At 39.6% G+C, this 17,787-nt stretch overlaps 2 protein-coding genes across 3 annotated transcripts; one reads left to right on the forward strand and one right to left on the reverse strand.

Moving 5' to 3' along the window:
- Positions 1-279: 279 nt before the first annotated feature.
- LOC133840743 (G2/mitotic-specific cyclin-B) lies at positions 280-3,198 on the reverse strand. The gene is given in 6 exon segments (XM_062272782.1): positions 280-999; positions 1,001-1,018; positions 1,079-2,016; positions 2,080-2,336; positions 2,400-2,548; positions 2,883-3,198. Coding segments are annotated over 6 exon segments (1,677 nt in total). The 5' UTR covers positions 2,919-3,198; the 3' UTR covers positions 280-720.
- Positions 3,199-4,157: 959 nt separating this feature from the next.
- Positions 4,158-17,401, forward strand: LOC133842373 (A disintegrin and metalloproteinase with thrombospondin motifs 16). 2 transcript variants are annotated; one of them, XM_062275430.1, is made up of 12 exons: positions 4,158-4,349; positions 5,058-5,522; positions 9,962-10,031; positions 12,016-12,129; positions 12,249-12,460; positions 12,538-13,442; positions 14,338-14,466; positions 14,527-14,776; positions 14,836-15,286; positions 15,873-16,211; positions 16,276-17,034; positions 17,096-17,401. In XM_062275430.1, the coding sequence occupies exons 2-12, from the start codon at positions 5,310-5,312 to the stop codon at positions 17,164-17,166; spliced, it is 3,513 nt and encodes a 1,170-aa protein (XP_062131414.1). In that variant the 5' UTR covers positions 4,158-4,349; positions 5,058-5,309; the 3' UTR covers positions 17,167-17,401. The 2 variants fall into 2 exon arrangements, with proteins under 2 accessions (XP_062131414.1, XP_062131413.1); XM_062275429.1 differs by having other exon boundaries at positions 4,159-4,349; positions 16,273-17,034.
- The last annotated feature ends 386 nt before the right edge of the window (positions 17,402-17,787 follow it).

Genomic DNA, 17,787 nt, shown 5'->3' on the forward strand with positions numbered 1-17,787 from the left:
AAAAGAGAGATTTGTTGTTTAAAAGTACACAATGTTTATTTGCAATGAAATGTAATTGTAATGTGTAATAGTCGGGGATATATAAAATTGTATACATAATTTTATTAAATTAATTATTACATAGCACAAATGCCAAAATCAATTGCTTAACTAAATACAAATATATTCAATATGCATAAAATGGGCCGTTTTTTTTTTTTTTGTTTTCTTTTTAGTATATAGCTTAAAAAATACTTTGAGGCAACGCCGATATTGTTCAGCCAGCAAATGCGCTCGTTGCTCCTTGGTGCTCTCAGTGTCCGTTTCTCTCTCTCTATATCTTTCTTACTCGCAGGATTTTAACACATTACATACATACATACATATACAGAACATATATAGAGCAGCAGTATTAATTTAAGGGGAAAAGTGAAGAGTGAATTTGAAAAGGTGGAAAGGGGGCGGGGCTGGCTGCCTTTGCTAGTGATCGCCTTAAAAAACGGCGACGACACAAACGCAAAAATTACATGAAAATTCGTAGTTATCGATTATCGATCATTATTGCAATCACTCACACGTAAAGACATACACACATATATATGATTGATGTTGGAACACGAAGAAAACGAAAAATACACAAATTTAAATTATTAAACAAATTGAACTAAAAAGTGCAGTCGAAAGCTGCACAAACTAAAGAAAGTCTTGCATGATCGTAGATGGGGGAGAATCGCTCTCGCTCTACTTCTTGCTAACAGCCCCCACAATGGAGTCCATGAGTGGACCGTATAACTCAGAGCGCAGCGCAATCTTCTGGAACTTGTTGGCCTGATACTTGTTGTAGATGGCCCGCAACTTGGCCGTGGGCGCCTCACGCGCCAACCTGGCGATCTGACACGTTATCGGCCGCAGGTGCTGCGCAGTGTAATGGGAATAGTGCTCCAGCGTGGGTGTCCAGTGCTTGTTGTTGAATCCCGTGCCAGCTCTGGCATTGCCATTGAGCAAGTGCAGCGACAAAAAACAGAGAAGCGGCTGCAATCTGCAAAAGGGAATAAACACTTAAAAGTGATCGCGGTTTTATCGTTAGTAGCGAACTTACCTCTGATGGCTTGTAGCTGGCCAGGTCGTAGTCCATGGCTGCCAGCTCCAAGAAGTACTTGGACATGGCGTGATGAGCATCCTCGGCACAAGCCGCCTTCGAGTAACGACGCAAGAAGTGAATGGGCAACGGACGCGACAGATTGTTGTCGATTGCCTTGAGGATCTGCAGCTCCATCAATCGAATCTCGCGAGCCGTGTAAGTATCATCAGTGATGAACACAAAGTCCGCCATTGCTGGCGGAAAGAGTTCCTCGTACTTGGTGGCAATGAAGAGAGCCGTGACACCAACCAGCTGCAAATACTTGCGCTTGGTGTCCTTGGCTACCTGCAGATAGCGATCGATGATAGCAACGGCCAGATGGAAGGTTTCGGCCACCAAATGGAACTGCAAGTGCACCTCGTTGATCCAATCGATGAGCACCGATCGCATCTTGAACGACACCTCCTCTTGGTTGGCCAAATGATTCGAATGAACCGGCTGCTCTTCCTCTAGCTGATACAGATAGTCATAGATATCATTGACATACTCTGACACCAAGATCAGATTGTCATGATCATCCGCATCGATATCTTCCACCTCCGCCAAACGTTTGGTGGAGTGCGACACTGCTGTCGTTGGCTGTGTGGCAGCTGCCACAGTTGTTGCAGTTGCGGCTGGTTTACGAAGCTTGTTGGGCGAGATCAGCACCAGCGGCGCTTGCTCCTTCTTGAGCACGGCAGGCTTCAGCAACACTTCTTTCTTGGCCACTATAGCAGTAGCTGCTGCCACATTGGGCTTGGCTACCACAGATGTTTCCTTTTTGGCCACATTGTTGGGCTTGGCGAGTGCAGCGCGCAACTTGGTCAAGGATTTGCGCGACAAGTTGCTGTCCTCGCGACGCAGCGTGTTCACCTTCTCTTCGGCAACGGGTTTCTGTTGCTTAGCTGCTGCAGCAACTGCATAGTGGGAGGATTTGATAGGAATAATCTTCTTGGCCAGCTGCCTCAGAGGATACTTACGTTTGCTTTGCGCATTGAGCACTGTGGTCGTTGTCGTTCCTGCTGCTGCAACGCGAGTGGCGTGCAACGCGTTTGCGGCCAGCTGCCGGGACATGACACCAGCTGCGGCAACATTGGTGCGCACGGAATTGGAGCGCAGCAGTGGACCAGTTGTCTTCACCACAGGCGCCGCCGCATTGTTTTCATTGTTCACACCCAGCGGCTGCTTCTTCCAGTGCGTGTCCACGCGAGCTTTCGTCAACTTTACATCCTTCAGCCTGAATTGAAAGGCAATTAAACCTCTGAAATGTGATTGCAACTTAACGTTAAGAGAAACTCACTCTTTTTGTGCCACATCCTTGGCAGCGATGACTGCACGATTGATGCCGCGGTTCTGCAAATCGCCCAAAGCGGCGCGTTTTTTGGTTGCCTCGTTTGTAGGCACTGTCATTTTCTTCACATGCACTTGGTTATATTTCTCCGATGCATTCTACAAATATGGAGAGAATCCCAGTTATTTGGGGGTCAATGTCACGGCGGCCATTTTGGAAGAACAGTGAATGAGTGCAAAAGGGATTTGCAAGTAGCGGTACATAAAAAGTACCGCAATAGTTGCGAGTGCACAGAAAAGGCGCCAAGTGCGTTTACCGCTGCTACAGCAGCAACAACAACAACAAAGCACGCAACGGCATTTTTTCCTTTTGATAGACGCAGCTAACGCAGCAATGGCGGCTGCGCCTGCGTCGACGCAGGCGCCGCTGCTAACGCTTTGCGATGCTGGTGCTGAAAAATTTGATAAAATGTGCATTACGAGAGATTCTTACCTCGTCCAAAAGCATTTTCAGTGCTGCGCTTGCCATCTTGATAGATTTATATATTTCCTTTGTAATTTAAATAAACAGAACGCTTTGATTTGTATTATTTTTGTACTTGAGCGCGTCACTTTTTTGGAACGCTAAATTTCTGATACTTTTCAAATAGTAAGTTTTATTAAGTAATATTGAATAACTTGTTTTTCAGATTGCACAAAATATAATTTACAATTTTTATTTCAACGATTGCTGCTTTAATTCGAAAATGTTTCCTTTTTTGTCAAGTTTTTCGAGCTGTCTGCACGATGCGTTTGCGAGCAGATGCCGTTTAGATTTGAAATGCACGCCAAGTGCTGAAAACGATGTGACCACACCAGCAGCTGTGTTGAAAGACCAAAAGGCAGTGTGACCGTTTGTGTCTGCATTGCAAAGCAACCCTGTGTTCGCTGCGAGCATGGCATGTGTTGTAGCAATTAGCTTTTGTTTGCACCGCAAGTGCTGCCCATAATATATTTTGCAAATAAAATACGTTACAAGGAAATTATTTGAATCTTTGATTTGTATTGTAAATTAGTATGCAGTAAATAAACTGCAGTTGAATATATTGATATGTAAAAAATATAAGTATGTTTCATAGCGCCAATCAATCATTGCCATCACACACTGATTGCATCAATTAAAAGTTGATCACTTCAAGTGGCTGCATGGCTGGCGTGTTGCATCTACATTGAAAATGGGATCTTCGACAATTTAGCGCTAGTTTTGTATTTTGCATTTGCATTGCTGATTTAAGATTTCCTTCACAATGTACTTCTTGTTGTTACTTCAAACCGAACGGAAATGCAACATAATTCTCGGTTTGTTTTTTTACTCGACTGTGATGATCAGTGTCAAGTTTTCGTCTGGGCCGGCTACCCCATCATTTTCAGGCACTTGACCACAAAAACAATAAACAACAACAACAACCAGAATAACAAAAAACAGTAATAGCAGCAAACAATTGCCATCGCATCATACGGTTCTGCATTTTTTGCTAATTTTTTCGGCTGCTTTACTTAACGGTGGCGTTCTATTGTTCCGTTCCGCCCCGACACCAGCTCATTAGCATATTTTGTAGCTCCATCTCCAACTTCAGACCCCAACGCCTTCTGCTCCACCAACACAGCGCAGCTCACGAACACTTTTAGCTGTCGTTGCAGAAGCCGATGGCACTTTTGTCGACGATCGTGTGCGCCATCGGCTTGAATAAAGTTTTCCGCAGTCGTGATTTTTCGTCATTCGCGAATGTGGCGCTGCCGTTGAAAGATCGCGCGCATTCAACTCGAAAACTCGAAACAACAACGAAACCAACAACAAAAAAAAAAGAATACATAAAATTTAGTGGAAATTCTCTTGGTTCTTGAATCTGTTTAATTAAGTTAAAGCAAAAACCAGAGCAAATCGATTGGATTGACCTCGAAATCTTATCTAACTGAAACGGTCAGCGCGCAGTGTTTATTTATATGTATTTATTTATATTATATGTTATATTTGTCTGAATTTTTGACCAAAGTGTAATAAAAATCATAAATCGTACTGCAAATCGTTCTGGTTGAGAGCGGCTGTTGATTTCTGTTTGCGCGGCGTTTAAATCAAAATAAATGCGTATAAATGTGAAAACAAAAGCAAGCATTATGCATAGCACATGAAGCACATGAATAATACAAATAACATTTTGTTTAACAGTGTTTCTGCCACAGTTGAAGAATTTAAATCGTTTCCCTTCAATTGCAAGTGGCGCCAACGCCAATGTTATCTGCAAGTGCTGCCCGTCGCCTGCATGAGGAAGTGCAAATATTGATAGCCACACTGGCACTTCACTTATGACAAGTGCTACCCATTGATAGTGTAATCGATACCACAAAGGACTTAAGCAACAAACTTGCGCTCACAAAAATAAAATTAAAATATAAAAGTAAAGCAGTGCACAAAAAGTACAACAACAAAAGAGACTACGATACCACACTGACTGCAATTAATTAGTGCATAAACAGTTAAATTAACTGCCGTAAAAGTGCATTCACTTTTCTCTCTGGACTGTTGCTTTTGCTGCGCTTCTGCTGCAAGAGAAATACAAAATACATATTTGGTTTCTGTTTTCTGAGGTTTCCTTTTTTTTTTACTTGTTGGTTTTTGGTTTATTTGCAGAAAATGTAATACAAGTAAAAATTATGACGCAAATACGCAAGTTAAATTAAGTGGATTGGCAAAGCCACAGCGAAATAAAAGAAGAAAAATACACGTGTGATTTTGTGCAATAAATGCAATTTGTGCAATCACAAAAACAACGAAACAATAAAACCACATTTGAGCAAGCAACACAATAAGTACTTACAAATGTAAATAGTATTACAACAAATCGCTTAATCGTTGTCAACATTAAAAAAAGGCCGCGTCGTTATGTCTGCGCCAGCAGCTAATCAGCGTCAACGCAAGCGTCTTCAGTCCTCATTGACAGCGAAGTCGCATTGTTATCGTCATCGTCATCGCTTGTGCCTAATTGTTTTGGCCGCGACTATCGCTGTCGCTGTCGCTGCTGCCGTCGACGTTGACGCCGACGCTGTCCACATTGAGCTGCGACGCAGGAGAAGCGTCAACTGGAATGGCATTGAGGTAATTCTTGATTGATATTTGATTTTGAAATGCATTTATTACATGGCCACGCGATGCATTTATCGACAATGTATCATCCGATTAATGTCACCCGATATCAGACTCCCATAACCCATAAACGATACTTCGTGTGTCAGGTGATTATTCAGGCCAAACTGCAGCGTGCACAAGAAAATGAAAACGCGTGATTCATTCAGAAGTGTCAGCATATTCATAAACATTCATTTCGCATGTACATACATACTATACATACATGCATTTGGGGCGCGAGGCGTGGCAGTGAACTAATTCTTTCAACTGCCACAGCAACTCGAGACGTTGAATGACCCTTTCGCTCGATATACTCTCGTAATTGGACGCCCAGAAGGCAGCAGGCAACTGTCCATTAAATTGAAGAGAACTCAGCAAAACAACCAGAATTACAACTACAACAAAAAGAGCAACAACAACAACAACTGCAACTTGCTTCCAACATTCATAAACGTTTGTCGGCAATTGACGGTTAAATTACATGATTTCTGTTCCATCAAATATTTTATTCATCCTTCAAGCGGCTTCAAGAATTTCAGTTCAACCAGCTGACAAGAAGAGAATTCCTCTCCTTCTCTATCTCCCTTGACTCTTTTCTTGTCTAGCTGCCTTCAATTTGAATTTGTTTTATGTTGTTTGCATGAGTTATTTGACAGCTGAAAGACTACATTTCAATTTGTGATAAATTCATTTTACAAATCGCCAACTGCCAAATCATTCATGAAATTTAGTGCAGCTGCAATGAAAATACTTCAACTCAGACTTCGAAGTTAAAAAGAACGTTTGTTTCAAGCGGCGTTTTGTATGGATTCTATTCATTATTTGCTTGAGATCATTTACTTCAAGAAAGATTTTTTTTTAGTAAACTGTTTTCATTACATTAGATAGAAAAGCTTCCGTGGTGCATAAGCAACTTTAAATACATAAAATAAAAGCTGAGAAAAAACAATATTTTTCAATTTTAAAAATTGAAACGTTGAAATAAAAGACAACGCAAATTAAAAATATAATAACATTAATGGTAAAATCAAATAACTTTAAATGTATTTCTATCAAGCAAATCAATAAAAATCAAGTGACAAGCGTAATTTGAAAGCTAGAGTTTAGAAGTTATGTAAGAAATACTTTTGTAGGACCAAAATCGACTAACACTTATGTTTAGGTCTTAGTTGCTTAGACAATTTGGTATATTTTGCACTCTATGGTATATTTATAATCAAATATAGCCTTTGATATATTTTTAGTATTGGTGTATCTTAAAAATACTACTGTACTCTTTGGTTTTATTGAAAATGGTTAGCGGGTATGTCACAGTCGAGCACACTCGATTGAAGCTTTCTTATTTGTTAAATTTGGGAACATACTGCTTAGGTCATTTTAAAATTTACTTACTACTTTTAAATATTTATTACAAATAAAATAAGAAATAAGATACTCAAAAGATGTAGATTAATTTTGAATATACAACATCAATTCAAAGAGTATAAAATTATACATGCGATGGTAATATACAATGCAAGATAATGAGTATCTTAAATTGCTTTCATTCATAGCTTTCTAATTCGTTGCATTGAAAGGTTTTCTCTAAATAGAATCTGCATTAAAATGTATTTAATTTCGCGAGCAGCTGCTTTAATAGCCAATTGTGAGAATGTTGAAGAACATGGCGCGATTTTTAACGGCTGAGAAAAATTTCCCTCCGTCAGCAGGTGAGGCCAATAAGTGTGGCGCGATATATTTTCTTCTTCGCAGGTGTGCGAAATTTGCAACTTGCGAACGCGAACGCAAAGGCGAGCGTCACGGGTATTCGGCGGCAAGTTATTGACCCAAGTTGGAAATTAGTTTGGATGACTATTAAGTGCTCCTACGATGGGGTCGACGATGTGTTTTTGTTGTGTGTGTGTCTCAGTTGAGAACCTTTTGCTTGTTTACACTCGGGTCTTTCTGCCCATGTTCCGCCATGATTACGAGAGGAGAGTTTTTCTCGCAATTGGTCTTACATGTTACCTGTTGCCTGTTGTCGACCATTTACTCTGACTCCGACTCCAATTTCAACTGAACTTTTTGTTTGTTTTTCCTCTACTCTACTCTTCTCTTTTTATACCCGCTACCCATAGGGTAGAAGGGTATTATAATTTTGTGCGGGCAGGAAATGTATGTAACAGGTAGAAGGAGGCATCTACGACCCTATAAAGTATATATATTCTTGATCAGCGTCAACAGCCGAGACGATCTAGCCATGTCCGTCTGTCCGTCCGTCCGTATGAAACACTAGATCTATGAGACTATAAGAGATAGAGCTATAATTTTTTTTCGACAGCATTTGTTATGTTTGCACGCAGATCAAGTTTGTTTCAAATTTTCGCCACGCCCACTTCCGCCCCCGCAAATCAAAAAATCGATTAACAAACGAAATTTTAAAGCTAGAGCTGCGAATTTTGGTATATACAATAACAATACAATACAATAATATAATAACTATAGTAGTACTGAAAATTTGGTTGCGATCAGATAAAAATTGTCGAAGTTACTTTTGTATGGGCAAAAACGCCTACTTACTAGGGCTCTTAGTTGCTTTGGCTCTATATTGTCCCGTCTATGGTATATTTTGAATGCGGTAATATCTCGATATACGAAATATACCATTTGGTATATTTTTAGTAATTTTGTAGTATTTTTGGAATATTTTGAAAATAATACCGCATTATTTTGCTTTTATTCAAAATGGGTAGCGGGTATCTCACAGTCGAGCACACTCGACTGAAGCTTTCTCACTTGTTTTTTTGCCCATGCTATCCACAGGTCACGCAAAATTTCATCACATAATCAGCCAACGGGCGATTACAGCGCCCGGAGATGGGTTACAATCGAGTGCGAATACGAATACGAATACGAATGTTAGTGTGAGTAGTGAGTACACTCACATGGCTACGAGTTTACCAAATGTTGATGCAGTCAGTTTCCACTTCCACTCTTGTTTTCTGTTTTTTTTTTTGTGTTGTGCTGGGCTTTTCCGGCACTCTTGATGGACCCGGCCTTTTATGCTGTTGCCCTTGCCTTCAATTAGTGTCATTTTATCGAACATTGTTTGAATGCACTCACGCAAAGGCAAAAACTGAGTGTGGATGAATGTGTGATTCAGTGCTGCGGGTTTTACTTTGGTCCAGTTTAGTTTTGGGTTCACAAAAGAAGTTTATTTTAATGTTCGCTATTAAAGTGGAGCACATAAACTGCGTCGATAAATAATCGAATTACTATCGATCACTTAACGGTTGAAAGGAAATTAATTATTTGTGTTAAGGTCAGTTCTGAGATAGTCCAAAAAAAAATGATATGCACAAAATTAAACAAAGAAAGAATAAACCAAACTAAAATTAGCATTCACTTTCTTTGTCCTTGAACTATCGACTCTCTATTGATGATTAATGCTGATCATTAAAACATCTTTGTTTATTCTTTGAAATTAGCAAACACTAAATGTTTGAGAGAATTTTGAATGTGGTGCACTTAATCCAAAGCAATTTGGAATTGTTCATTAACTAAGAATTCATAAACAAATAAAAGTGCTTTAACTAGCAGATGATCGATTTATTATCGAAGTGTAAGATAAATCTAAAGTTAGCTGAAAAGTAATTTGATATAGAATCTAGCTACTGAGCAGCCACGCCCCATTTTGACAGCTTTGCTGTTGTTGTTGTTGTTGGACATACGATCGCCCCCCAGCAATTTGTGCAACACCTTCTCGGTGTAAGTAATTCGAGAAGAGAGGATTGGGGCCGGGGGAAGGTAAGAGGAAGGGGTGTTACTGACCGCCCATTAGAGCCCAACGAAGCGCTCTTCACGCTTCGCTGCCGCAGCTCGACCGACGCGCTTTTCCAAATGTAACAACAAATTAAATTAAATAATAGCACAAGTGGGCACACGCACATTAAGAGTTCATTCGTGTCTATCGGCTGCTGCTGACCGATATACGTCTCTGCTTCCGATATTCGATGCCGATAACAGAAATCGGATATGCAGCAGCTGCAGACTTTAAACGGTCAGTTGCCATTTCGCTCGACTTTAACTTTAACTTTAACTTCAACTTCAACTTCAACTCCAACGCAAATTGGAAAAAAAGTGGAAAAAATGAAAAAGCAAAACCCGTAATGGGTATTTTCCTAAACTAATTTTCTATTGTTGCGTGCAGTGAAAGTGTTTTATTTTGGTTTTTGAGTGTTCGGTTTGCAAGTTTCAAAGTTGAACCCTTTTTGGCCTCAACCATCAACATCATCAACATCATGGCTGAGCTCTTCTGTTTGCTGCTCTTTTTACGCTTTGTTGAACTGCGCTTCTTACGCTTTTCGTTTGCATAAAACCCCATTTAAAAGATCTCTCGTTTCCCTTTCTCTTCTCTAAACCACTTGCAGCTGGACGAGAACGCGCTGCTGGAACAACTGGCTGGGCATGAGCGTGCCCTCATCTTTGGCTCCAAGTCGGGTAAGAGAGATATTCTGGCACTCAGTCCAGCCGATCGGAAAGATAAGCTAACTACCAAGTTTATGACTGCTATTTCTACAACTATCTCTTTCCATTATGCTATTCCTTCAACTAATTCTTATTCTTTTGTTAATATTTTTACTCTCACTGCTGTTCATCATACGAGTATTGCAGCTAATAACGGTAGTAAATTTTCTAATGCAATTCTAGTTTAGTTCATAGATAATTACTTATTATTATAAACAAATCTATTCTAGTTTCAAATTCTATAATTAGTTGTTCTACTTTTGATTATTCTTATTGCTAAACATTAATGAATATTATTATTTTGATTCCTTCTGTTCAAGCTTTTCTAGTTTATGTTATATTACTATCATTAATCTAAACATTATTACAACTTCTGTTTGTATTTATTTTCTTGGAATTATTAGCATTTCATTCTACTACGTTCATACATAATTACTTCATTTAGTGTTGACTGCCACAATTAGTAATACGACTATTAAAACTGCTTCTAATAATAGTAGATCTACTTTTATTATATTATTATGTTTTATTAACTGCAACGATTTCCACACCTTCTGCTTTTAAATCATGAATAACTTATACAGTAACTTTACTATCATATCTATTTATTTATATAAAAGCAAAAATATTATTGTTATTACTACATAACTTAAAAGCAAAATTATAATATTTATACTTTTTTTCTTGAATAACTATCTCCATACTTTTTTTTATTCAATATCGTACTAATTTTGCAACTTTACTCCCACTTCAATTATAATAATCATAATAATATAACTTTTTGCAATATATATTTACAATCCTAAACGAATATTCTGTTGCTTAACTATGCTATTCTATAGTATTTATAGTTGTTTTAAAAAGATAGTAATAGAAACATTATAATATTTACATTTTTTTCTGTGCTTATTATTATCACACTACCTAATTCTAAAGCTATTTCTATATCTGCAACTTCTTTAACTTTAATAGTAAGGAAATTATTTTTCTTTTCAATATACATACAATTTATAAACTTTAACATCACAATTTTGTTGCTCAACTTTGCCACAATTATAGTATTTAGTATTTGGAGTTGTATTATAAATATACTAAGATGAATATTATAATACTTATACTTTCTTTTTACATTAAATATACTGCCGCTGTGATAATTATTTATAGTATAGTACTTCATACTACATACTATTTTCAATTTCTACGATTTCTTCAACTACAATAATTTAGTATTTGTTCTAATATCAATTGTTGGTATTATTACTATTACCAAAAATACTAAAATAACATACATATTCATTCGTGTTCTATTACAATTTTGTTTACTGCCCACATAGTTTATTATTTATTGTTCTGTTAATCTTTACTTTCACTGTACTTTTGAGAACTACTACAACAAGCATTAGAAATAGTTGTACTAATTTCGCAATTTATAATATTTATTCTTTAGCTTTGTTATTCCTCTTACTACAACTTATTTTACTAAAACCAAATAAGACTTCTGCTTTTCTACTCTACCTATAACTTCTGTTTTATACAACGCTACCAAATTGCAGCCCACTATTTTAACTGCTACTTTCAATGCCTGCCCTACTTCTGCTCAAACTTTTCCTACTTCTTTCACTGCTATTTTGTTGTGCCACTAATATGCTCAGCTTGACTCTGAAAAGTATTTTTTTGGGGGGCAATGTCAACAGCTGTCAGCCAGTAGTCGAGAGCACAGCAGAGGCCACTGCAACATGTTATTAACAGAATGTGCGATTGCCGCCGACTATGACGATGACGATGATGACGGGGCAAACACTGTGTGTGGGGCGCATAGAGTGTGTGGGTGGAGCATTGGGGCATGTGGCAGGTTAATGTGCGCAATTATTGATTCGGGGAATGCGCATTTTGGGCATTGTTCCGCATAGCAAGTTTATGTGGCGATTGTGTTTAGCATTGTTTACCTGCTTTGCAGTGCCCGAATTCAAATTGGTTCATTTGGCGCGCAGCAGCGCACAGCACGAGAAGGAGCAACAACCGCTGAGGGGAGAGGGGAGGCGGGAGCGGAAGCGACGCAGTGCGGGACAAGGTAAGTTTGGCACAGATGCCATAAATATCTATGTGAGTGTAACTCGTGCTGCTCCAGTTGCTGCTCGCAGTCGGACATCAGTGTGCGAATTGTTTAATTAATTCAAATGCATTCGCCAGCCAACGAAGCTGTGGAGGAGGACGCCGATGTGAAGCTGCAACTGCCACTGCAGCAGACGCCACAACTGATCGACGATGCCTTCATCTTCATACGCCGCACGGCGAACAGCACGCAATTTGTGGATCATTCGCCGCAGTTGTTGCAGCGTCTCGAGCGTTGCTTCTATCGCAGTCCCTGGGCAGCGCTCGATTTGTGCGACGAGCAGAGTGTGGTAAGTAGAGAGAGAGAGAGAGAGAGAGGGAGATAGAGTCTAGTCTGGTGGCACTTAATGAACTTGTCAACACACAGCGCGGAGTGTTTCAGCAGAATGCGAGCAACTTTGTCATCCAACCGCTGCCAGCGCGTTTTGGGCCAGCGGCTCATGTGCTCTACCAGGCGCGATTAGATAAGAGTCGCAGCGAGAACAACAACAACGAGACGACACCGTTAGATACTCAGCTGCAGTTCGAGCCCGATGCAGCGGAATTCAACGAACCGTGGCATCCACAACATCAACAACAACATCAACATCAACATCAACAGCAGCTGCCTCATCAACGCCAACATCTGCATCGCAAATCGCAATCACAGCTGCGACTGCGCTATCATCCACGTCATCATCATCATGGCAATGGCATTCCCAACAGCAGCGGCAGCTCATCCACATCACAACGTCTGCGTCGGCATATTGGTGGCATGCCACCACGTCGCTGGCCCGTGCCACACGAACTCCACATTGAGACGGCGATTTTTGTGGACAGCGATTTGTATCGTCACATGGAGAAGAATTTCCCCAAGGACACCGAGAGTCAACTCATACGCTTTGTCCTCGCCATGATCAATGGCGTTCAGCTGCTCTATCATCATCCCACCTTAGGCAGACGCATCAACTTCGTGTTGAAGCGTTTGGAGATCTTTCGCAAGGATCCGCCCGAGTTGCGTCGCTCCAGTGACATTGACACTTATTTGAGCAACTTTTGCTTGTGGCAAAAGAGTTTGAATCCGCCTTCGGATGCGGATTCATTGCACTACGATCATGCTGTCATCCTCACTGGACTCGATCTCTATGTGATTGGCAAGAATGGCAAAGTCATCAGCCAGGTTGTGGGTCTTGCCCCTGTTGCCGGCATGTGCACCGCAACCTCCTCATGCACCATCAACGAGGGCAAACACTTTGAGAGCGTCTTCGTGGTGGCCCATGAAATAGGACACAAGTGAGTGGCACTTATAAATATAATCATTTAAAATTATTCGTAATGAATACATGTTCAATATGTCCTATCATTAATATGAATTTTAGATGCATTACATCATATTTTATTTCTACTTTGTGTTGTTTCAAATTTTTATTTCTATTTAAAAACAGATCTATTAATTTATTCAATTTGTTGCTTAAAATTCGATGTTCAATTGGAAATCAATAATACCAAATACATATTTTCTTTGCTGATGTTTCATTTCCACTATATTTATGTTTCATAAGGTGATTCAAAAGTTGACTCTATGATTATTGCATTAGCTTATTTTACATTTCCTGAGCTTGGTGTTAAATAGTTTGTTGTTAAATTTAAAATGGTTATTAATGAATCTTTATTTCATTTTATTCTTAATTCATTCACTTTAAAAATAAAGAAAAAAAGCCTGATAATTTATAATTCCATTTCCATTTATTTTGATAATTCATTTTTAATGATCCAATTCTGCGAATTACTTTTTTAATGAATGCAAATTTTGTTGTCGAACATGGTCTTATGTTTCCTAATTTTCTTTGTTGCTTAAAGTTTAATAAAGTTGAAATTTCTCATTAAGTAAATAATTTTGTCATATTTTATTGTTTTGTATGTCATTGAAACTGTCTCATTTTTCATTTCAAGATTGTTGTATGAATTTTAATGTTTTATTTCTATAGTGTTAATAACCAGTTTCTTTTTAATTTAATCTCAATGAAGTGTTTGTGAACTGCTTCTCATTTTGTTCTCTAATTATGAATTAGAATTCCATGTTTAATTTTTAATTTGATTGTGTATATTGACGTACACTTGTTTCATTTCATGACCTATTTCAACTTTAAAGAAATTATTTCATAGATTAACCTTTTTTCATTTGCAGCTTGGGCATGCGCCACGACACCAAGGAGAGCAGCTGCGACCCCAGCTTGCACATAATGTCACCCACTTTGGGTAGTGGCAAGATAACTTGGTCCAAATGCTCGCGCACCTACTTGGAGGAGTTTCTAGCGTAAGTCATGACTCGTTCCATAAAAGTAATCTTACTTAATTCCACCTCTTTGTGATGCAGCCAAGGTCAGGCGGATTGTCTCTTCGATCGCGGTCAGTTTAAGGCGCATTTGGATCACTCGGCGGAGGGAATGCTACCCGGAGAACGCTTCGATGCCAATCAGCAGTGCATGCTGAAGTACGGACAGAGTTCGGTGCGTGCAACAAGCCAAAGTAAGCTGGAAATCTGTCATGATTTGCACTGCCAACGAGAGCGTCTCACATGGACTTCACATCCGGCGCTGGAGGGCACCGAATGTGGTGACAGCATGGTAAGTACTTAATTATTATGGAATTCATTGACATTTAATTGATATCGACTGCTTTACAGTGGTGTCGCGGAGGCTACTGTGTTCAGCGTCCCACTCAAGAGACCGCAATGAGTTCCCTGAAGCAGCTAAGCGGTTTGGTCAAGCCGAGCTACGAGAAGAACAGCGCCAGCTTTGCGGAGTCTAGTAAAATGGGTCAATTCCTGCACGAGTACAAGACGAGCACTTGGAGTGATTGGGGAGAAGCCAGCGAATGCGATTCCGGTTGTCTCTACGGTCCATCGCATCGTCTAAGGGAAGGCAGCACGGGACTGCGAACCTACAACAGAAATTGTCTCAACTATCGATCGCGTTGCATGGGCAGAGATCGCAAGTTTGAGACGTGCATTGCCAAGCAATGCTACAGTGTGCCTGTTCAGACAATCGGAGACTTTGCCACACAAGTCTGCATGCAGGCGAGGAAATCGGACAGCGAACTGACTGGCGAGGGACAGCAGTTAAGTGGATCTATAGGTAAGACTTCAGAATGAGTTAAGTGAGGGTGTCTGTCTTTACTTTTCTTATTAATTGTAGTTCGTAAAGCCTTTAAAATGAATTTAATTTATTTAAATGCAATTAGTATTATAATTTAGGTATTGCAATTTGAATACTTATTTAGTCTATCAAAATTTAATTTAAAATAATTGATGAAAGTACATTTCTGACTTTTTCTATTTACTTTCCTACAATTTTTAAAATATAAAACTTGTTCGAATTAAAGTAGAACACGAGCTTTCGAATTTTGCTGCACTTTATTTTATTTATGTAGTTAAATGACATTTATTGGAAATATATATCAGTGTTTCTTTGTTCAGTTTCATTACTATTCATTTTATTTTCTAATGACTTTTACTATACATTAAGTAATTTTTAGAATTAGATTTTTAGAATTTGTTATATATGCAGTTTCATAACATTTAATTTTATGGAATTACAAATTATGTAAGGCACATTTGTAAAATTTACTTCATTTTAATAGAAGTTGACTTCACTTCTTGTTCGAAATTAAATGTAAGATTATTCTGTATAATTTATAAATGGTATTTTTTCCATTCCTTAGAGGACTCCTGCAAGGTCTTTTGCCGCACAAGGAGCAACGGCACCAAGTCGAGACGCTGGACCTTTCCCGATGGCACAATTTGCCGTGCCAAGCATCATGGACCCGACGATATAGCTTATTGTATTTCCGGTCGATGTGAGCAGTTCTCTTGCGACAATGCTACTAGCAACTTTTTCAAAATGGACAACACTTTCTGTGCGTATCGCACTACGCAAAGGCCGCAGCGTGACTCGAATGAACTCGAAAGCAAACAGCAGCCAAGTTATCACAATAATGTCAGCTACAAGCGCTATGCAGATCGTCTAGATGGTTTAAACTCTAGGAATCGCTATGAGAATGGTAAGAATAATAAATCTTTACTCTTTACTATATGTATCTAAATAACATGTAATATTTTCAGAAGTAGCTTTGCGCAATTTCCATGGCCAGGACAATCACATTAGCCCGCAGCAGCCGAGCAAGCGAAAGGTCAGCTCCTCCTCCCATGAGTACAAATACAATTACAATCAGCCGGATTCGTATGCCAAGTCAGCGCCTCCTCCCGTGTCTGCATCGTTGGTTGTCGAGTCCGCGGAGCCCGCGTCGGAGTGGCAAGTGATATCGGGCTGCCACTCCAACTGCATGACAGAATCGATGGGTGTGCAAGTGGTCAGCTCGCGGCGCACACAAGAGCGCAATGTGCAGCTCTGCACGCACAAGGTGAAGCCTTGCGAGCGTCTGCAAACTCCAGCGGAATATGCGGAGCAAACGTGTGCGAGGTACAAGCAGAAGGTGCGTGGCTTATCGGGACATGGCTCACAGATCTCGGCGAGCATTGAGGAGCCGGATCGCAGTTGTCGAGTTGGCTGTCAGGATGAGTTTATCACGTATCGTTACTATCTGGTGAACGGCAAGAACGGACACTTTCCCATTGGCACACGCTGCTCGCAAGTGGACAGACGATATTGTCTCTATGGCAAGTGCTTAGAGTTTGGTACGGATAATATGCTGAAGCAGCAGTCGCACATTAGTCTGGCGCTATTTAGGAGCAAGCGGGATTTGCAGCGCCAGAAGCGAAGTTTCCTCTATTTCGATCCAGTTAATATTACAGAAACTATAACAAAACCACTTCTTAATAACCTTGTGAGCAGTATTTTTGACTTTGAACAACAGCAACATCTAGGTAAGTGTCCTCAATTTTTATTAACTCTGCATGTATTAATCATTTTACCCATTTGTTGCAGATTTTACTCACGACAACATCGAACTATCCAATCCTATTCACGTCTCCACGGACGAACTGAGCAGCAATTGACGACTGCTAATTTAGTGTTTACTTCTCTATCCTCTATACTATATCTTTCATTTAACTATAGCTTATGTGGCTGTCGCTCTGCTCAAGGCGTTCTCAATAACACAATCATAGTAATCTAAGCCTATCTGTAAGTTCTAAGTTGCAAATTGTACAAGTGTACTACTACATATGTAGTACTAGCCGAAATAAATGTGTGAGTGAATGTGACTGAAATAAAAACAGTAAAATGTAATTGGCTTTGCTTGTGGTTACTATATATAGGATTTGGCCTTTAACGAGCCACTGTTTCTATAATTAAGTTCGTTTTTTGTGAATATTTCATATCGCTCGTCGAACGTAAAATTCCAGCATGATTTCCAGCAGTCAGCCTAAAAGTATGCCACACCAAATTGACGATTCGCTCTGATTTGATAACTTCTTCAAATCAGAACAAGTCTTCAATTTTTCGTTGCATACTTTCCGGCTGTCTGCGATTTACTGCAAGGCGCGCACAAAACTATGCACGCATCACACAGCTAACTGAGGTGCCCCACTCAGTTGCATCGAGACAGACAATCACACACACACACACACACACACACACACACATACAGCAAGACAACTCACTTGTACGCCTACACA

Source organism: Drosophila sulfurigaster, chromosome 3 (genome assembly GCF_023558435.1).
Source record: "Drosophila sulfurigaster albostrigata strain 15112-1811.04 chromosome 3, ASM2355843v2, whole genome shotgun sequence".
In the NCBI taxonomy this organism is placed as follows: Eukaryota; Metazoa; Arthropoda; class Insecta; order Diptera; family Drosophilidae; genus Drosophila; species Drosophila sulfurigaster.